General features: G+C 48.1%; 1 protein-coding gene across 2 annotated transcripts in view; it reads right to left on the bottom strand.

Moving 5' to 3' along the window:
* NUBPL (NUBP iron-sulfur cluster assembly factor, mitochondrial) overlaps positions 1-22,512 on the bottom strand; it is a 29,977-nt gene that overhangs the window by 5,094 nt on the left and 2,371 nt on the right. The window contains exons 2-7 of one of the 2 annotated variants that reach the window (XM_073639071.1): positions 11,545-11,692; positions 9,995-10,029; positions 8,250-8,340; positions 7,286-7,325; positions 6,004-6,094; positions 5,808-5,901 (exon numbers count right to left, since the gene is read on the bottom strand). In XM_073639071.1, coding sequence (XP_073495172.1) covers positions 5,808-5,901; positions 6,004-6,094; positions 7,286-7,325; positions 8,250-8,340; positions 9,995-10,029; positions 11,545-11,692 — 499 coding nt within the window. The remainder of the gene's footprint in view (positions 1-5,807; positions 5,902-6,003; positions 6,095-7,285; positions 7,326-8,249; positions 8,341-9,994; positions 10,030-11,544; positions 11,693-22,512) is intronic. The other variant, XM_073639072.1, reaches the window with a different exon arrangement.

Raw genomic sequence — 22,512 nt, 5'->3', positions numbered from 1 at the left:
GGCCAGGGGTCGGGAAGACACACTCAACATTTTAACTCACCATGTACTGTAGTGATCCATGAAAATACATAGATGACAGTAAAATGCCAAAGACAACACCTCTTATATATATTTTATATCATTTATATTGATTACAATATTGTTTTGTTACCATCAGTTTTTGTTGGACCCTGGAAAAAGACTGTAAATGTGAGCTGATTGACTTGTATTAAAGCACCACTCCAGCATTTTTTTTTGCACCGCTGGAGTGATGCTTTACATTTAAGTCCCCTGCCCCCTGTCTGATACTCACCTTCCGGCATTTTCATCAGTTTTCGCCGCCGCTCCCGTCGGTCTCCGGCAAAAAGTGACTTCTGTGCCACTCCATGAAACACTTGAGCTGACGGTCTACAAGTCTATGAGAGTCTCGTTCTGGCTCTTATCGACTTGTATTGAGAGAGTGTGACTTAGCTTCTGACTTCCAGCCTGATAGAAGCTACTGTCACAAGATGGTGCTGCGGGACCGGAGTGGTGCCCAATAATGGTGAAGACGCCGGAGGCTGAGTATGTGACCGGGAGCAGGGAGCTAATATTTAAAGCGCCACTCCAGCGCTGAAAAAAAAAGCCGGAGAGTGGTGCTTTAAGCCGGTGGATCCTTGTTAACATGTCGAAATTAGACCATCTGAATGCTACTTAGATAAAATGTAAATAAAATAACTAAGTCATGTTGTAACTGTGACCAATGTTTAGGCTGCAGTCAGACCACCTGGAAAAGCTATGGGGACCCAGAACTTTAAGAACTGGAATTTTCAGGGGATTTACTTTAACTGCAGTTGTATATACATGGCTGCAATACTAATGTGAATAGATCTTAAAAAGTTTGTCCCCTTTCTGAAAATTAATGGGAATAGATCTTAATGGGGTTGTCCCCTTTCTGAAAAGTTTTTCCTATAAAATTCTTAGTAGCTAAAAAAACAAACATTTTGCTTTACCTACCCTGCCTGAATCCAGCGCTGAGTCTTGGTTGCCGCGTCAGTTGTATATGTTACAGCGCGGAAGCCGATCAGTGATGTCAGCGGCTCGTGCCCTCAATATCGGCAGAGCTGCCGAGCTCAGCTGTCTGCAGTGCTGTCGACGTGACACAGCGAGCAGCCACTGAGACCCAGCGCTGGACCCAGGCAGGGTAACTAAAGCACAATTTGTATTCTCTTTACTACTAATGGAACCTTCAGGGAAAAGAAGTGATCTGTCAGCTTTCCTGATCAGTCACTTTAGTAAAATACTTGTAATTTCTCCAAGAAACAACAATACTGGCAGAACTTTTTTTTTTAAACTTACTGAAAAGATACAAAACCACAAATGAGCTAAACTGCACAAATAAGTACAATGAAAACAAAGTCCCATAGATAAACATTTATCTTTAGTAATTATAAGAATAAATAATAATTACAATGACAAGGAAACTCATAGAAAATGGGGACACTCCACAGCCAACGAGTATATTAGCTATGCTACACATATGCAATAAATATTATAAATCAGTATTTTCTAAGTGCAGCCTGACGAAGAAGTGCGAAACGCGGGTTGGGTGGAAGGATGCATATGAATAATTCGTATAGAAATTATCAGTAGTTTCCAGGCATAGTTAGAACTAATGTTACAGTGACAAAAAATCTAATAAATTATAATATAAAGAAACTCTCAATACACTTAGTTGCCGTGCATCCCTCCAATCAATGTGCGTTTCGCACTTCTTAGTCAGGAGGCACCTAGAAACTACTGATACTTTCTATATAAATTTTTAATTTTGATTTATAATATTTATTGTATATATGTAGCATAGCTAATATACTCTTTGGCTGTGGAGCGTCCTCATTTTCTATGAGGTCCCTTGCCATTTTAATTAGTTATTTTTATGATTAATAAAAATATACCGTATTTTTCAGACTATAAGACTTTTTTTCCTCCAAAATTTTGGAGGAAAGTGGGGGGTGCGTCTTATAGTCCGAATGTATGTGGGTGGCTGTGGCGGAGCAGCGATGGTGGAGGAGCCAGGCACCGGAGGCTGCAACCGTCAGCTGCAGCCTACACTGTGCCTGCTAATAAAGAAAATGAATATTCACTGCTTCCCACATCCATGGGGACTAGTGAATATTCATTTTCCTTAATAGCGTGCACACTGTACCCGCACAGCGTGGCTCCTGTAGCGGCCGGCGGTCAGTGTGTCTGCTATTAAAAACCATGAATTTTCACTACAACCCACTCACATGGGAGAGGAGAGGGGTGAATATCCATGCATTTTAATAGCAGGCACACTGACCGCCGGTCGCTGCAGGAGCCGCGCTGCGGGTACAGTGTGCACGCTATTAGAGAGAATGAATTATCACTGCTCCCCACGCACACAGTCCCGGTGCGGTGAGCAGTGACTATTCCGGCACAGCATCTCACAGTGTGAGGGCGAATGGCGGTGAAGCCATGAGAGGCTCACACAGTGAGATCAGTGTCGGCAGCAGAGCAGGACACAGTGCTGGAGCACAGGTAAGGAAGGTGAGCAGAAGTGTTTATTTTTTTGTGTGCCGCATGGGATGGGGGGTGCCAAGCATACCAGGTTTGAGGATTGCTGTGCCATGCATACCAGGAAGAGGGATGAGGTGGACCATACATACCAGGAAGAGGGATGGGGGGGCATACATACCAGGAAGAGGGATGGGGGGGCATACATACCAGGAAGAGGGATGAGGGAGGGCCATACATACCAGGAAGAGGGATGAGGGAGGGCCATACATACCAGGAAGAGGGATGAGGGGTGCCATACATACCAGGAAGTGGGATGAGGGGTGCCATACATACCAGGAAAAGGGATGAGGGGTGCCATACATACCAGGAAGAGGGATGAGGGGTGCCATACATACCAGGAATTAGAATGAGGAGTGCCATACATACCAGGAAGAGGGATTAGGGGTGCCATACATACCAGGATAAGGGATGAAGGGTGCCATACATAGCAGGAAGAGGGATGAGGGTTGCCATACATACCAGGAAGAGGGATGAGTGGTGCCATACATACCAGGAAGAGGGATGAGGGGGGCCATACATACCAGGAAGAAGGATGAGGGGTGCCATACATACCAGGAAGAGGGATGAGGGGTGCCATACATACCAGGAAGAGGGATGAGGGGTGCCATACATACCAGGAAGAGGGATGAGGGGTGCCATACATACCAGGAAGAGGGATGAGGGGTGCCATACATACCAGCAAGAGGGATGAGGGGTGCCATACATACCAGGAAGAGGGATGAGGGGTGCCATACATACCAGGAAGAGGGGTGCCATACATACCAGGAAGAGGGATGAGGGGGGGGGCATACATACCAGGAAGAGGGATGAGGGGGGCCATACATACCAGGAAGAGGGATGAGGTGGGGCATACATACCAGGAAGAGGGATGAGGGGTGCCATGCATACCAGGAAGAGGGATGAGGAGGGGGGGCATGCATACCAGAATAAGGGGTGCCAAGCATGCCAGGAAAAGGGATGAGGTGGACCATGCATACCAAGATGTGGGGTGCCATGCATACCAGGAAGAGGGATGAGGGGTGCCATACATACTAGGAAGGAGGAAGAGGGATGAGGGGTGCCATGCATACCAGGAAGAATGATGAGGGGTGATATGAATACCAGGATGAGGGGTGCCATGCATACCAAGATGGTGATCAGCGGGTGCCATGCATACCAGGATGGGGATCAGGGGGTGCCATGCATACCAGGATGGGGATCAGGGGGTGCCATGCATACCAGGATGGGGATCAGGGGGTGCCATGCATACCAGGGTGGGGATCAGGGGGTGCCGTGCATACCAGGATGAGGGATGATGGGTGCCATACATAGCAGGAAGAGGGATGAGGGGTGCCATATATACCAGGAAGAGGGATGAGGGGGGCCATACATACCAGGAAGAGGGATGAGGGGTGCCATACATACCAGGAAGAGGGATGAGGTGGGCCATACATACCAGGAAGAGGGATGAGGTGGGCCATACATACCAGGAAGAGGGATGAGGGGTGCCATACATACCAGGAAGAGGGATGAGGGGTGCCATACATACCAGGAAGAGGGATGAGGGGGGCCATACATACCAGGAAGAGGGATGAGTGGTGCCATGCATACCAGGATGGGGATCAGGGGGTGCCATGCATACCAAGATGGTGATCAGCGGGTGCCATGCATACCAAGATGGGGATCAGGGGGTGCCATGCATACCAGGATGGGGATCAGGGGGTGCCATACATACCAGGATGGGGATCAGGGGGTGCCATACATACCAGGATGGGGATCAGGGGGTGCCATGCATACCAGGAAGAGGAATGATGGGTGCCATACATAGCAGGAAGAGGGATGAGGGGTGCCATATATACCAGGAAGAGGGATGAGGGGGGCCATACATACTAGGAAGAGGGATGAGGGGGGCCATACATACCAGGAAGAGGGATGAGGGGGGCCATACATACCAGGAAGAGGGATGAGGGGTGCCATACATACCAGGTAGAGGGATGAGGGGTGCCATACATACCAGGAAGAGGGATGAGGGGTGCCATACATAGCAGGAAGAGGGATGAGGAGGGCCATAAATACCAGGAAGAGGGATGAGGGGTGCCATACATACCAGGAAGAGGGATGAGGGGTGCCATATATAACAGGAAGAGGGATGAGGGGGGCCATACATACCAGGAAGAAGGATGAGGTGGGCCATACATACCAGGAAGAAGGATGAGGGGTGCCATACATACCAGGAAGAGGGATGATGGGTGCCATGCATACCAGGATGAGGGGTGCCATGCATACCAGGAAGAGGGGTGCCAAGCATACGAGGAAGAGGGATGAGGGGTGCCATGCATACCAGGATGAGTGATGACGTGGGCCATGCATACCAGGAAGAGGGATGAGGGGGGCCATACATACCAGGATAAGGGGTGCCAAGCATGCCAGGAAAAAGGGATGAGGTGGGCCATGTATACCAAGATGTGGGGTGCCAAGCACACCAGGAAGAGGGGTGAGGGTGGCCATGCATACCAGGAAGAGGGATGAGGGGTGCCATACATACCAGGAAGAGGGATGAGGGTGCCATGCATACCAGGAAGAATGATGAGGGGTGATATGAATACCAGGATGAGGGGTGCCATGCATACCAGGATGGGGATCAGGGGTTGCCATGCATACCAAGCTGGGGATCAAGGGGTGCCATGCATACCAAGATGGGGATCAAGGGGTGCCATGCATACCAGGATGGGGATCAGGGGGTGCCATACATACCAGGATGGGGATCAGGGGGTGCCATGCATACCAGGATGGGTGATTGGGTTGCCATGCACACTAGGATGGGGATGGGGGCCACATATAGTAAAAAGGGGGGACATATATACCAGGACGGGGGATATTAACAGAATTGGGGGACATTACCCATATACTAGTGTCAGCAACAGACCCCCTCCCACTTAGTGCATCATGACCACATTTTTTTCTTACATTTTTTTTTCTATTTCCCTCCTCTAAAACCTAGGTGTATCTTATGGTCCGGTGCGTCTTATAGTCTGAAAAATACAGTATATGTATTTTCCAAAAAGAATAACTAATGCAATGTACCATGAAGAGTAGGTAAAGATGCTTCAGAATTGTTATTTCATGGGGAATGCGATCATTTACATTACAGGCCCATCCGGAGGCTAATTGCTCCTATTCATACCAGCCACAGAACTGAGCCACGAGGCAAAGTGAACCACAGGCTTATTTTTCTGTCAGACAGTACATAATAGGGTGTGTTTTGCCAATACCAGAGATCGGGATGTTCTGAGAGATTGACAGCTGCACGTCTCCAGTTCCAGGTGGCATGTCTATAACCAGGTAATCCAACTCGCCCCAATCGACCTGCACAAAGACACCACAACATTACTACAAGACAGAATTTAAATAGGGCACATCTCTTTATCAATTACAATCAATAGTGATGACGTATTGTCATTAACCCACCTGTCTGAGTAATCGTTCAATTGCAGACATGACCATCAGCCCTCTCCATACTATCGGAGCTGTCTCTTCCACAAGGAAACCCATGGACATGCTGGTGTAAAACACAGAAGAGTCAGCTGAACAAACAGACGTCAGGCTAATGAGTCAGTCTGTGCTGTATATAGTCATAAATCTCTGACTCCGCTTGTGTGTTTGCGTCTGACAAGATCATATTGAGGGCATCTGTTCGGCAAATGTGTGGCAATGATACATTGTGTGCATATCGGATCCAATGAATCATTATGTTTACTCACAACTAAACGAGTGTCATTTACTGGTTCACGAGAAGAACACAATATTAAGTGGGTCCCCCGCACATGGGAGGGCTGTGAGCGGCTATCTTGGCTTTTACTTTTATAGAAGTCAGGACGAGGAAGGTATAAACATAAGGGCATTAAAGAGCTTGTCCATACAGCTGTGCTTGTGATATTTGCTAAAAATGTAGTGTAAATGGCTTTACCTAAAAAACAAACAAAAAAAAAAAAAAGCAGTTGCATAGGCAGTTGAAAAGTGGTGCACATGCAGGACCACCACTCCATTTAAATGGGGCACTCAAAAGCCATATTCGCAGTAACACTGAGGTCCTAGTGGTGGCACCGCTGGCAATGAGACATATTCATGTAAATATGTGATAACTTGTATTAATCCCTTTATCATAAAATAACATAGGAACGTCATAGCGGTGGCGACCAAATGTGGAGCGAGCAAACAATAGTACAATTGTGCATTTTTCACCATTTCACTGCATTGGTTTTTTTTTACCTGCTTTTCAATAAATTATATGGTAAAGTGAATTATGCTATTCAAAAACTACAACTCATCATGCAAAAAACAAGCCTTCATACCGCTATGTAGACACAAAAAAAAAATGCAAAAAAAATTGGATGTGGAGGAAAAGGTTTATTTGACACATTTTTTATTTGATTTTGCAGCAGAATCCGCAGCAATATTCTTGCCATGAAACTTCTTGTTGAACATAACCTAAAACACATGGAAGGTGATTATAGTTGAAAACATGTTTAAATGCTTTATAGGCTTTGTAGGGGTTCACTAAGTGTCTCTAGGATGAGACATGCAGATGCCAAATCCAAGATCTGTAGCATTAAAAAAAAAAGTATTGGGAACGTCATATAAATGGGACTTGATTACCAATTTGAAAAATATTTGATCCTTTCTTTGTGTTAAATAAGAAAGTTAAAGGCTGTGGATGACAGCCTTGCTTTTTACTGTATGACAGCCTTACCACTTAATTCCATAGTTGACGAGAGGAATCATCAAATTCTCTGTAATAAGGAAACAAAGAGGGGTAAATTTACCATAAGGGGAATTTCTGAAGTCAGTATTGCTTGACATTGCACAAGGTTTGATATATTTGATGCATATTTAAATATAACTCTTCTGTCTTAAGATGTTTATTAAGGCTTTACTACCCCCTACTGAAGTCAGAATTGCAACATTTTCTTTTAATTTTTCATGTGTATAACTAACCACGACCATTTTCCCACCCAAATTCCAAAAGTGTCAAGATGGCAAAAAAAAATCACAAAGACCTTGATTCATCATGACTGGCATTTTTCACACCGGTCTTGTTAAGAAGGCACGCTGGAGTCAGTAATTAGGTAGCGGGTGCCTCTTAATGAACCCGGGGCAGCTGACAAGTGGTTTGCGCTTAAGGAACGCTGCCACTGGTCATGAATTTGACTAGTGGGGATTGCCACGTCCCTGTTCCGTCCCAACTCTGTACACTTTGCAGGAGTGTGGTGAAGAAATTGCTAAATTTTAGTGTAGCCTAGTGTTGTGCCAACATTCTCTGACTCTCCAAAGCTTTCATGAATCAGACCCAAAGTGTCAAAAAATTTCCACAAAAACGTGACAAAATTTGTGACTTTTTGATGCCAGTAAACGGTCACAAAAACCTAAATGAATTCCTCCCCATTATTGAGAGATGTTTTCTACTGTCTTATTAGACATTAGTGTTCCTAAGCCGAGTATCCCCCTAAATAGATGGTCAGCCGAATTGTCCACTGTGCTGCCTAATGAAAGTCCAGCATAATGACAGTGACGGTAACCACTATAGATTCGGCATTTACCCTTCTTGGGTTCAAGGTTGACATCCTTGGAACAGTCAATGTGAAACAATCCCTGCACTAAAATAGAGCAGTGTATATAAAAGAAATGGTAGGAACTGGTTAAAAGACATCACCTACTGTCTGACACTTCTGGATTTCCCTTCAGATTCATCATTCGGGGGATAGATGGTCCATACACATCGGCATCCAGTAGACCCACTGCTTTTACCTGGATTTGTAGATACAATGGTTCTCAAGATTTATACAACACTCATGTCCTTAAGTATTAACAGTGAATGAGGCTTAAGAAAACGTGTAAGGAGTTCTGCGTCTCCTTCTGGGGAACATCAGCTGGTCTAGTCAGATATCTGGATGATATTTTGATGTTCTGGGTGGGAACGGAAGACGCTTCGTGTGAATTCAGTTTCCACCTCAATGACTGTCACGACTTGCACAAGATTATATCCAAAACCTACAGATCATAAGAACTTGTTGCAGATGAGATAGTTTCCCGTGCCCTGTAAGTTTTTAAGGTTTCCCTAGAAGTCCGTTTATTAGAGCATCAAAAATATATAATATATAGAGATGACAAAAAATGTGATGTACAGAAGGAGAAAATGGTCGAAAAGTTTGTTCGAAAGAGAAGACGTAAAAAAGACAGGTCTTTACTGTAACTTGCAAAATCGTGCTAACAGGTTCTTTAAGGAAGAACTTCATGTATCTCTGCTCTATATTGATAGATGAAGATCCTGACCGTAAGACCATGCTCACCAGAATACAAGTAGTAATGAGGATAGAGGACCTCATGGAAACGGGACACAACTTTACACCAATGAATCACATTTCAGAAATCCACCAATTGCAATACTACAGGGCGAAACCATGCTCCACCTAGCCGACGTCACTCCCCCACAAGGGATCCCCCATCTTTTTTCTATTTCTCCCCTCGCTTCCTAATCACGATGTCACAGCTCTGCTCGCCATCAGCTTGAGAGATGTGCACATGTCAGAGATAGAATTCTTTTAATGAATTGCTTTACACCTATTTTTTTTTTTTTTTTTTAGGTACATGAATTATTCGAGTTGGGCAGTGTGTGCTGATGTGAATTAACCATTGCTACAGTGTTTTGGTATTTGGATATTGTTAATGAGTAAAAAAAAATTAAAAGTAAAATGGAAAATCACCGGAAAAAAAATTATGCTGGTGAAAGAGGGATTCAAGGGGTAACATTCTCCTGGTGGAAATTGCCTCTTCAGAGAGGAAGAGGACTAGAACTCTAGCGCCACCTATAGGCAGCAGCGATCCTACAAGTCAATATCGACCCTTCAAACAGCCTTACCACATGACTTAGGATAAAAGCCAAACCAGAATCTCAATTTGCACTGATGAGGGGCAATACCCCGAAACACTGTGCATGCAAATTGAAATTTTGTTTTGGCTTTTATCCCAAGTCACATGACAAGGGTCGTTAAAGGGTCGATATTGACTTTAAGGATCGCTGCTTCCAATAGGTGGTGCTAGATTTCTAATCCTCTTGCTCTCTGAAGAGGCAATTTGCATATTCCATTTCCCAGAGGAGCATTGTAAGGCTTAAAAGTCTCCTCACATTGGCATGCCAGACTTGGCATGTCACTCTCCACAAGCAGAAACATTACCCCTTGGATCCCAGTCAGACGCTTCTCACCCAGCCAAACAAGATCTCACACTTTGTACTGATGACGGGCAAAACTCTGTCTGCAAACTGAGATTCTGGTTTGGATTTTATCCTACGTTATATGGCAAAACTAGAATTTCCCTCAGCGGCCTTGCAGCATTTATAGACCCCTTCACAGCCGTCCATGAGTGTGCAAACCTTGTATACTTTACCTTGGATATTACTTACATGATCACTCGCAGCAATTCCCAGCGCCAAATTGACTGTTGGAAGGAAATGGAAGCAGGAAAAGACACACATTAAATACATTACAGAAATATACATAGAGATCTACATCAACATTTTAAAAAGGCGAAATGTCGCATTTTTGCAGTATCGGTTATTAATCTCATATTTATGGGGTCTCCCGACTGTTTCCTGATGTCAGATGTTATGACTCCACTTACAGGATAGGTAAAGTTGGCAGAGCCCACCAATTTCAACCAATCATGTCAATTGTATGGGCAGCTTTAGGGAATGAGGTATTGGATATGTTGGCTGGTTTACTGGTCCTTCAGGAGATAACGCCCTGGCAGAGGTGTCTGCATCTGGCTTATCCTCATTGTAATAAACTGCGCTTGGCTCAGCCATGTTCATGATGAAGTTAAGTGGCGGGGGGGGAGGGAAGGGGGATGACAGCTACATCCAATGTGTCATCAACTAAAAAAAGTTCTGCTCTGTGGAAGGTCAAAAGGACAAGACTTCTCGGCATCTCTTTGGCGGCACACACACTTGAGCTCGAAGTTCCTTCGTTCCTTTTGTTATTAATTACAAAAAAATTACAAAAAAGAAGACTGTGGTGTCTGATTTCACATACTCCTGCACTGATTAGAAGTACTTCACAATCATATTAAACAGTGCAGGTTTCTGTTAGCAGTCCAGGGGTTAATCTGTGCAGTTGAAAGCTTCTGGAGCTTTCCTGCTTTGCTGGTCTCAGCTGTTCAGTGTTGGCCACTCCCCTCTGCTATATATACTCGCCTCTGGCAATCTGGATTGCCAGTGTTAGTCTTGTACTGCCTGCTGAGGAGTGGAGGTGTCAGTTGTTGGTAGAGGCATTTGGAGTGTTGTTCTGAAGACTGTTGCTTGGTGATTTGTCTGTGTACATATCCTTATCCTCTCCTATTTGTTTTTTTCTTCCTTTACTTCCCGGTGTTCCACTCTGTTGTTTGTGAGTGCATATTTGTATGATTGTTATTTTCATTTATCCCTGTACGTCTTCCCTTCTTAGTCTGGTTTGTGTATTCTTATAAACTACAACTCCCCACTTCCTTGGATGGAATGGGATAGATAAGGGCTGGCTCAGCAAGGCATGTGGGTCCGGCGTCTTCACCATCAGAAGTAATCCGAGGAGCCGGGATAGCTAGGGCAGGAAAGAGCCCCTAGTCCCGGGATATCCTACAACAGTGTTGTGACACCCAATTTAGGTGAGAGGAAAAACATTCTTACTTTTGGCAATTAAAAATTAAAGGGTTTGTCAAGAAATTTGATAACGATGACCAAACCTTAGGATTTATCATTAATATCTGACAGGTGGGGTTCAGACACTTGACAACTTCAATGATCAGCTCCCCTTTGCTAGGATGCTCTGGCAGAGCCTGCCTGTCAATGTATTGCATTGAGACCATGTACTACTACATTTTCCCAGCAACAGTCGCTGCAAGTGAAATGTACGGTCAACCGTAGTTTCCCACTGGTCTTCACTGCATGGATAGATGGTAATATGGATGTGTCTATTATACCTGCAGTGGTTGATTTGCCCACACCTCCTTTGCCCGAAGCAACCACTAAGACATGCTTTACACCTGGAATCGGCTTCAGCTTTGGCAAACCACGTGCCATCATCTCAGCCTGTCTACTCTTCAACTTTTCTTCATGAGATCCAGCTGCCTTAAAGAGAAAACGTACATATAACTCATAAATCTGTAAACGATTAACTTGAGGCTCATAAAAGGGTAATAAACCATTTGATTATAAAGTAGAAAACAGTAAAATCATTAAAGGGGTTTTCAGAAAATCTCAGTCCCCAGGTGCAGTTTGTTAAAAAAAAGCCCTTAACTCACCCTCCCCGGGTCAGGCGTTGAGCTCTGTCACTGCTCCCGGTATCTGTTATGGGCTGCAGTGCTGACGTCGCTGCTCCCGGTATCTGTTATGGGCTGCAGCGCTGAAATCACTGCTCCCGGTATCTGTTATGGGCTGCAGTGCTGACGTCGCTGCTCCCGGTATCTGTTATGGGCTGCAGTGCTGACGTCACTGCTCCCGGTATCTGTTATGGGCTGCAGCGCTGACGTCACTGCTCCCGGTATCTGTTATGGGCTGCAGCGCTGACGTCACTGCTCCCGGTATCCGTTATGGTCTGCAGTGCTCATATCACTGCTCCCGGTATCTGTTATGGTCTGCAGTGCTGATGTCACTGCTCCCAGTATCAGTTATGGGCTGCAGCGCTGATGTCACTGCTCCCGGTATCTGTTATGGTCTGCAGCGCTGACGTCACTGCTCCCGGTATCTGTTATGGTCTGCAGTGCTGATGTCACTGCTCCCAGTATCTGTTATGGTTTGCAGTACTGATGTCACTGCTCCCGGTATCTGTTATGGTCTGCAGCGCTGACGTCACTGCTCCCGGTATCTGTTATGGGCTGCAGTGCTGACATCACTGCTCCCGGTATCTGTTATGGTCTGCAGTGCTGATGTCATTGCTCCCGGTATCTGTTATGGTCCGCAGTGCTGACGTCACTGCTCCCGGTATCTGTTATGGTTTGCAGTACTGATGTCACTGCTCCCGGTATCTGTTATGGTCTGCAACGCTGACGTCACTGCTCCCGGTATCTGTTATGGGCTGCAGTGCTGACATCACTGCTCCCGGTATCTGTTATGGTCTGCAGTGCTGATGTCATTGCTCCCGGTATCTGTTATGGTCCGCAGTGCTGACGTCACTGCTCCCGGTATCTGTTATGGTTTGCAGTACTGATGTCACTGCTCCCGGTATCTGTTATGGTCTGCAGCGCTGACGTCACTGCTCCCGGTATCTGTTATGGGCTGCAGTGCTGACATCACTGCTCCCGGTATCTGTTATGGTCTGCAGTGCTGATGTCATTGCTCCCGGTATCTGTTATGGTCCGCAGTGCTGACGTCACTGCTCCCGGTATCTGTTATGGTTTGCAGTACTGATGTCACTGCTCCCGGTATCTGTTATGGTCTGCAGCGCTGACGTCACTGCTCCCGGTATCTGTTATGGGCTGCAGTGCTGACATCACTGCTCCCGGTATCTGTTATGGTCCGCAGTGCTGATGTCATTGCTCCCGGTATCTGTTATGGTCCGCAGTGCTGACGTCACTGCTCCCGGTATCTGTTATGGTCCACAGTGCTGACGTCACTGCTCCCGGTATCTGTTATGGTTTGCAGTACTGATGTCACTGCTCCTGGTATCTGTTATGGTCCACAGTGCTGACGTCACTGCTCCCGGTATCTGTTATGGTCTGAAGTACTGACGTCACTGCTCCCGGTATCTGTTATGGTCTGCAGTGCTGATGTCACTGCTCCCGGTATCTGTTATGGTCTGCAGTGCTGATGTCACTGCTCCCGGTATCTGTTATGGTTTGCAGTACTGATGTCACTGCTCCCGGTATCTGTTATGGTCTGCAGTACTGACGTCACTGCTCCCGGTATCTGTTATGGCTTGCAGTACTGATGTCACTGCTCCCGGTATCTGTTATGGTCTGCAGTGCTGACGTCACTGCTCCCGGTATCTGTTATGGTGCACAGTGCTGACGTCACTGCTCCCGGTATCTGTTATGGTGCACAGTGCTGACGTCACTGCTCCCGGTATCTGTTATGGTTTGCAGTACTGACGTCACTGCTCCCGGTATCTGTTATGGGCTGCAGTACTGACGTCACTGCTCCCGGTATCTGTTATGGTTTGCAGTACTGACGTCACTGCTCCCGGTATCTGTTATGGCTTGCAGTACTGATGTCACTGCTCCCGGTATCTGTTATGGTCTGCAGTGCTGATGTCACTGCTCCCGGTATCTGTTATGGTCCACAGTGCTGATGTCACTGCTCCCGGTATCTGTTATTGTTTGCAGTACTGACGTCACTGCTCCCGGTATCTGTTATGGGCTGCAGTACTGATGTCACTGCTCCTGGTATCTGTTATGGTCTGCAGTGCTGATGTCACTGCTCCCAGTATCTGTTATGGTCTGCAGAAGAGGTGGCGGAGACTCTGCTCTTGACCCGGGAAGGATAAGTAAAGCACAGATTTTGGGTTTTTTTACACCAAAACTCCAGGTGAGGGATATGGGTTTTCTGAAACCCCTTTAATTGGACAGTGAATTTGAACATTGCTGCATGGTCAGTACATCACTCTAGGAATCTCAAGTAACAGAGCAGAATGGAGGCATGGAAATCAAAATCCTTGCTGCTGCCATCATTGGAAAACATTTTTTGTTTCTAGCAACATTTCACAAACTGTAGATGTATTCTGCTAGTGGGGGCAGCACGGCCAAGATTGCCTGAAAGACTGGGGAGCTGCCAGGATCAGGCATAATCCTCAGACCCGGCCATATGATTCTTCAGGTCAGTACAGTTACAGCTTGTTTTTTGGATGTCAAGCTGACCTTTTTATTGGGACCACTTTGAGGTACATATGACGTTTTGTAGCTTTTTATTACATTTTTATTTATTTATTTAGAAAAGATGTGGCGACAGAAAGATCACAATTCAGGGGTTTCAATTATTTTTTGCTTTAAAAGGGTTAAATAATGTAATATTTTCATAGATTGGACTTTACCAACGGACCAAATAAGATTTTTTTTTATTTTTTTATTTTTAAACTGTCAAAAAGGGGGGGGATTAGAATTTTAATATTTTTCTACATTTTATATTTTAACGACTTTTTATTTTACTCTTATCTTTCCTTAGGGGTCTTGTTGTTTTATACATTGCAGTAAGAAATTATTGCAGAATATCGGATAACTGACAAACTCCTATGAAGCCCTGCCTGTGGCTGGTCTTCAAAGAAGGACCAACTTTTCAGCCATGGGGGCTTTCATCAGGTCCTTGATTGTTGTGGCACACTGCAATTAGGTAACGAAACAGTGCTTAAAGAATCATGCACCTTAACTGTCACTGTCATAGATCAATAGTGGCATTTAAAAGGTTAAATAGCAGCAATCAGAGCATGCTCCGCATGCTGCTGTCATTGAGATACCATTCACAGGAATCCCCACACTTACACACCTTCATTGCTATCAATGATGTTATTAATGGTTGTCTGAGTAAAGTTCTGCTGCCCTGAATGCACTTGAGCATATCATCAAAATCCGCTGCTGGCAGCTCCCTTTGCAATTGCCGACCAATGACATCTCAGATGGGAAACAAGTCCGGAGACTCTGCAGGACTTGGTAGGTTTAGGCCACGCAGGCTGCTCACAGTAGCTTGAGCAACATGCAGCCTGATGTTGTGTTGAAAAACGGTTCCCGGGACACTTCGGAGAAATTTTCGTACCACTGGTTCTACGGCCAAATCAAAGTGACGCTGAGCTGTTAGTGCACATGGAATGCAGACTAGAGAGGTCCACCTACCGTACATTATACCACCCCACCCATGAGCAGAACTTGTGTGATGTTCCCTTGTGAAGACCTCTTCATGATATTGCCCATGTGTCCCCCAGACCAATTTTTAGCTATCAATGCAATCAAGACAAAACCGGCACTCATCACTGAAAAGGACAGACCTCCATTCCAGTCTCCATTACAGTCTGGCTCTGCACCTTTATAGCCTTTGAGAGCAGTGGAATAAGGTAGATGGACTCCTGTAGGTGGAAGTCTGGCTTGTAGTCCAAGGTTGTGCAAACACCCTTTTGATGATTTGTAGACACTGTTCACACACTGAGCTTGGTATGTGATGTCCAATTACACTTGCAGAAAATGGATCAATCGTAAAACCAGTGGTATGGCTATTACTCCAAAGTGTCCCAGGAGACATTTTTTAACATAACATGAGATGAGCATCTTGTTCATGCTACCTACCGTTAGCAGCCTGTGAGGTGTAAATGAGCCACCATGGCCTGCAGCGTCTCCAGACTTTTCTCCCATCAACTACATATGGGACCTCATTGGTCAGCAATTGCAAGGGAAGCTGCCAGCAGGGGATCTTGATGATTTGCCCAAGTACATTCAGCATGGCAGAACATTACTCAGACAACTAATAAAGGAGTTGTCCACTACTCAAACAAGCTCTTCTGAAATGCCTATATCTCTCCCAATAACACCTATACTCACCTCCAGTATTGGCACTGTCCGAGGTGTAGGGAGTGACTCTCCGGGGATTGTGTGACATTGTTACATCACATGATCCTAGTGGCCAATCAGCGCTGGCTTCACTCTTTACTCCTTTGGACAAATCACATACAACCGGAGGAAGTGACAGCAGTTGCTGCCTCGCACTTCCTCCAGAGAACCAGTGCTGGAACGGCTCCAGTACCAAAAGTGAGTATAAGTGCTATTATTGTACGAGGGGGAAACGGATTCAGAAGGGATTGTCTGAGTAGTGGACAACCGCTTTAAAACCTCACAGATAGCAGCCAGGGCTGTAAGTGCGGGGATGTCTCTGGGAATGGTGCTTAAACTTGATAATAAATATAGACGTTTTGAAAAAAATGTTTCAATTTTGTCATCATTTGCAGATCAGTAACATGTCTATCCATCCTGCGATCTCCATAGTTCCACTTTTCCATCTTGGTGTTACAGTTTCACTATTGAGGAACAATAGATATATTTGCATAGTAGAAACAGAAGATAGGGGTATGCAAGATGTGGATGAGACGTTACTGTGCAGACTGAAAGGCCGTGACGTAAAGGGGTATTCCCATCTCAAAGATCCTATCCCAATATGTAGAAGGAGTAGTAATAATATTACCAAATACCTGTAATTAGAAATGTAGTATAGTTCTTCTCATTTGCTGTGTCGCTTACCCCATGTACAGGCATTGCAGTAGCTTAGGTATCCATGGTTATGTTATGACCACTAACAACTGTAGCGTCGGCCTCCCTGCCTCCTGCTAGGCAGAGACGCCGTTCCTCTCACCTCCCTGCTCCGTCCTCGGCGTCCTCTTCCCGCGCTGCTGGCAGCGCTCGCCGCTTCCCGGGCACTGTGCTTAGGGCGCGCGCACGCTTCCTCTCTCTTAAAGGGGCCGCGCGCGCAGTCCTAAGGAGTCCCCGGCCAATTGCCGGTGGAGCTCCCATATATAAGGCACCTCCTCCAAAATGGAGGTGCCCGAGCAAAGTTGCTGCAAAGCCTTTCACCTCTGCTTCAGCCCTCAGGTTCCGTTGCCAGTCTGCTTTCCAGCTCTGTCTACCTGCTTGCATTCCTGCGGTCCGACAGTCTGTCTATGGACCAGTCCGCCGGCGGATCAGGAAGCACCTGCCTGAGACCACCTGCGAGCCAGCCGAGAGACTCTTACCCGCTCACCTGGGAGCGCTCACTTGCTACCAGCCAGCAAGCCTACCTGGAGGCTCTGCAGTCACTAGCCGTGACCACCTGCCAGCCAGCCGAGAGACTCTTACCCGCTCACCTGGGAGCGCTCACCTGCTACCCGCCAGCTAGCCTACCTGGAGGCCCTGCCGTCACTTGCCGTGACCACCTGCCAGCCAGCCGAGAGACTCTTACCCGCTCACCTGGGAGCGCTCACTTGCTACCCGCCTGCTAGCCTACCTGGAGGCTCTGCCGTCACTTGCCGTGACCACCTGCCAGCCAGCCAAGAGACTCTTACCCGCTCACCTGGGAGCGCTCACTTGCTACCCGCCTGCTAGCCTACCTGGAGGCTCTGCCGTCACTTGCCGTGACCACCTGCCTGTCTAGAGACTGTTTCCTTCACTTGCCGTGACCTCCTGCCCTTCTACCCAGAGACTGTTCCTGTCACTTGCCGTGACTACCTGCCCGCCTTCCCTGGGAGCCACCCGCTTCCTTACAAGGACTGTCCCTTTGTATAGTATCTCAGAGGTTCCACCTCCCAGACCCGTTACAGTTTGCTCGGGCCATGGAACCCGGTGGCACCCAAGCTCCCTCGCTCTCGGACCTATGTCATGAACTTTCCCGTCAGAGGTCCCAACAGGACTCCATCTTGGGCCACCTGCGTAGTGTTCACTCCCGCCTGGACACACTGACTGCCTCGTCGGGTGCTGCTTCCACTCGCACAACTACTACCCCGGCAGCGCCGCTGCCCATCAATACCATGGCATCCCTTCCCGGTCCTCGCCTTTCCGCCCCGCCTCGTTTTGGTGGAGATCCCGGTCAGGCACAGGGCTTCCTTAACCAGTGCACCCTGCACTTCGAACTTTTAGCACACCAGTTTTCCACCGACCGAGCCAAAGTGGCCTTCATCATGTCCCATCTCACTGGGGAGGCGCTGGCTTGGCTAAATACTCTATGGGAGAGAGGAGACCCCCTGGTGTCCAACCTGCCAGCCTTTCTCACGGCCTTCCGGAAAGTCTTCGACGAACCAGGACGAAAGACCTCATCCGCCTCATCTCTGCTACGCCTCCATCAAGGGAGTCTCACCGTGGGCCAATATGCCATACGGTTCCGTACCCTTGCTTCTGAGCTTGCCTGGGATAACGACGCCCTGGTGTCCGTCTTCTGGGAAGGTCTATCCGGCCGGATTAAGGATGAACTTGCCGGTCGGGACATTCCTACCACTCTCGAAGATTTAATAACACTTGCCACCCGGATTGACATCCGGTTCCAGGAGTGTACCAAAGAGGTCACCCGTGAGAGGAGGTTTCCGCGCCTTGCTCCTACCTTCCAGAATCCCGTCACTTCCTCTGTTACTCCCCAGGCGCACTCACCCGAGCCTATGCAGGTCGACCAGACCAAGGTGGTCAAAACCCGTCAAGAGTCACGCCGTGCCGAGGGGAGCAGCTTCTACTGTGGCAGTAAGGAGCACCGAATCTGTTCCTGCCCGGAGAGATCGGGAAACGCCTGTGTCTAGGATCGCTCAGAGAGGTCGTCCTAGACAAGAATAAACCCTCTCCATCTCTGATGCTGTCGGTCTCTATCATCTGCGGGGAGAACCGTTACGTTGAACTAGCTCAACTTGATTCTGGAGCTGCCGGAAATCTTATCTCTCAGTCCCTGGTAGAGAAATACCGCATTCCCACCAAACCTCTGGCCGCACCCTTATCTGTCGCCTCCGTGGACGGGGGTCTCTTACCGCATCCCATCCAACTTATCACCGAACCCATAACTCTGCAGGTGGGAATGCTGCACTCTGAGAGCATCTTCTTTCATGTTCTACCTGGACTCTCTCATGCCCTTTTGCTTGGCCTACCTTGGCTCCAGAGACATGCACCCGTGCTTGATTGGCAGACCGGAGAAGTCCTTCGCTGGGGACAGGACTGCCATAAGACTTGTTTAGTTCCCATTCGTCCTGCCCGTCCTTCTCCTCCCCCAGCCAATCTACCCGGCCTGCCGGTACCCTATTGGTCTTAAGCTGATGTCTTTAATAAAAAGGAAGCAGAGATATTACCTCCTCATAGACCATACGATTGCCGTATCGACTTGGTACCTGGCGCTACTCCGCCCCGAGGGCGTATCTACCCTTTGTCCGCTGCTGAGACCTGGTCCATGTCTGAATATATCGAGGAGAACCTGGCCCGGGGATTTATCCAGAAATCTACCTCCCCGGCGGGAGCAGGCTTCTTCTTCGTTAAAAAGAAGGACGGCTCACTTCGTCCCTGCATAAACTATAGAGGCCTTAACCAGATCACGGTGAAGAATAAATATCCCCTTCCGCTCATTCCTGAATTATTTGACCGTCTGAGGGGTGCTAGAATCTTCACCAAGCTGGATCTCCGTGGGGCCTATAACCTGGTTCGTATCCGTCAGGGGGATGAATGGAAGACGGCATTCAATACCCGGGACGGCCACTATGAATGCCTCGTAATGCCCTTCGGTCTCTGTAATGCTCCCGCAGTCTTTCAGGAGTTGGTCAATGATATCTTCCGTGACCTTCTCTACTCCTGCGTGGTGGTATACCTGGACGACATCTTGGTCTTCTCTCCGGATCTCCCCACACACCGGAGGGACGTTCGTCAGGTCCTCCTCAGGCTCAGGCAAAACCACCTCTACACAAAATTTGAGAAGTGCCTCTTTGAGCAGACCTTGCTTCCGTTTCTGGGCTACATCATCTCTCAGACCGGTCTACGAATGGATCCTGAGAAACTTTCTGCCATCCAGAAGTGGCCCCGACCGGAAGGGTTGAAGGCTAGCCAGCGGTTCCTGGGCTTCGCCAACTACTACCGCCTCTTCATTCCGCACTTCTCTTCCCGGACTGCCCCTATCTCCGCGCTCACCCGTTAGGGCGCTAATCCCAAAGAATGGCCGTCCATGGCAGAGGAGGCCTTCCTGTCTTTGAAACAAGCTTTCTCCTCCGCTCCTGTGCTGCACCGTCCGGACAGCAACAAACAATTCTTCTTAGAAGTAGACGCTTCCTCCTCCGGAGCGGTGCTCACCCAAAAGTCGTCATCCGGAAGAATAGTAACCTGCGGCTTCTTCTCCAAACTCTTCTCCTCATCTGAGCGCAATTATTCTATAGGAGACCGAGAATTGTTAGCCATTAAGTTGGCACTGGAGGAGTGGCGTTACCTGCTCGAGGGGGCTCTTCACCCGGTAATAATCTACACGGATCACAAAAACTTGGCTTATCTCCAGAGTGCCCAAAGACTTAACCCGCGCCAAGCCCGGTGGTCCTTGTTCTTCGCCCGCTTTGATTTCATTCTTCATTTTCGCCCGGCAGACAAAAATATCAAAGCTGATGCCTTGTCCCGATCCTTTTTGTTCTCCGATCTAGAGGAGGAGCCAAAGCACATCATCGACCCCGCCAAGGTAATGCTGGTGGCTCCCGTGGATCTAAATCGTCTTCCACCCGGTAAGACGTTCGTAACAGTACCTGATCGTGAGAAAGTCCTACACTGGGGACATTCGTCTAAGCTAGCTGGCCATGCTGGCCAGAAAAAGACCCTCCTGCTTATTACCCGGCATTACTGGTGGCCTACCCTGCACAAGGACGTAATAGACTTGGTCTCAGCCTGTGCGTCCTGCGCCCGCAACAAGGTTCCTAGACATCTGCCAGCCGGCCGCCTTCTGCCTCTTCCCATACCTGCTGCCCCGTGGCAGCATATAGCCATGGACTTTATAACGGATCTCCCTATCTCTGCTGGTTGTACTGTTATTTGGGTGGTCGCTGACCGCTTCTCTAAGACGGCTCACTTCATTCCCCTGCCGGGCCTTCCGTCTGCATCTGAATTGGCTAAAGACTTTATCCATCATATTTTCCGTCTTCATGGTCTCCCTCTCCACATCGTATCCGACCGAGGAGTTCAGTTCACCTCTCGCTTCTGGAGAGCCATGTGTAAACTGCTGGGGGTCACCTTGGACTTCTCCTCTACTTATCACCCACAGTCCAATGGTCAAGTAGAGCGGATCAACCAAATTTTAACCAGTTACCTCCGGCACTTTGTTAATGCCCACCAGTCCGACTGGGTGAATGTTTTACCGTGGGCCGAATTTTCCTATAATAATCACGAGAGCGAGTCTTCCTCCAAATCCCCGTTTTTTATTGTCTACGGTCAACATCCTCGGATCCCGTTTCCCGTCTCCGCCTCGGTGGATAATCCGGCCGCGGAATCTCTTGCTAGCGAATTCTCCTCCATTTGGGAGAGTACCAGATCCGTACTTCTTCAGTCCTCCGAGCGGATGAAGAAACAGGCTGACAAAAGACGTCTGGATCCGCCCCAATTCCGTCCGGGAGATAAAGTCTGGCTCTCGTCCAAGTATGTCCGGATTCCTTCCTACAAGTTAGGGCCTCGGTTCATCGGCCCACTGGAAGTTATCAAACAAATCAACCCGGTGGCCTATAAATTGAAACTCCCGGCCAACTTGCGGATCCCTAACTCCTTCCATGTATCTCTCCTCAAACCTGTGGTACTTAACTCTTTTTCCAAGTCTACAGGTGCGCCTCCTGCTCCGGTTTCCGCTGAAAACGAGTTTGAGGTAGAGAGCATTCTGGCCACCAAAAGGGTAAGAGGAAAGACCTTTTTTCTAGTGGATTGGAAGGGGTTTGGTCCTGAGGAGAGAACGTGGGAGCCCCGGGAGAACATCCATGCCCCGCTCATCCTTGATAAATTTCTCTCCGGCCTAAAAAAGGGGGGGCCTAAAGGGGGTGGGTACTGTAGCGTCGGCGTCCCTGCCTCCTGCTAGGCAGAGACGCCGTTCCTCTCACCTCCCTGCTCCGTCCTCGGCGTCCTCTTCCCGCGCTGCTGGCAGCGCTCGCCGCTTCCCGGGCACTGTGCTTAGGGCGCGCGCACGCTCCCTCTCTCTTAAAGGGGCCGTGCGCGCCGTCCTAAGGAGTCCCCGACCAATTGCCGGTGGAGCTCCCATATATAAGGCACCTCTTCCAAAATGGAGGTGCCCGAGCAAAGTTGTTGCAAAGCCTTTCACCTCTGCTTCAGCCCTCAGGTTCCGTTGCTAGTCTACTTTCCAGCTCTGTCTACCTGCTTGCATTCCTGCGGTCCGACAGTCTGTCTACCTGCATCTGCCAGTCTGTCTATGGACCAGTCCGCCGGCGGATCAGGAAGCACCTGCCTGATACCTGCCTGAGACCACCTGCCAGCCAGCCGAGAGACTCTTACCCGCTCACCTGGGAGCGCTCACCT

This window comes from Phyllobates terribilis, unplaced genomic scaffold, assembly GCF_046119375.1.
Source record: "Phyllobates terribilis strain yellow unplaced genomic scaffold, ASM4611937v1 Scaffold_7__3_contigs__length_470593459, whole genome shotgun sequence".
Lineage (NCBI taxonomy): Eukaryota > Metazoa > Chordata > Amphibia > Anura > Dendrobatidae > Phyllobates > Phyllobates terribilis.
This window is presented reverse-complemented; position numbering and strand designations above follow the sequence as displayed.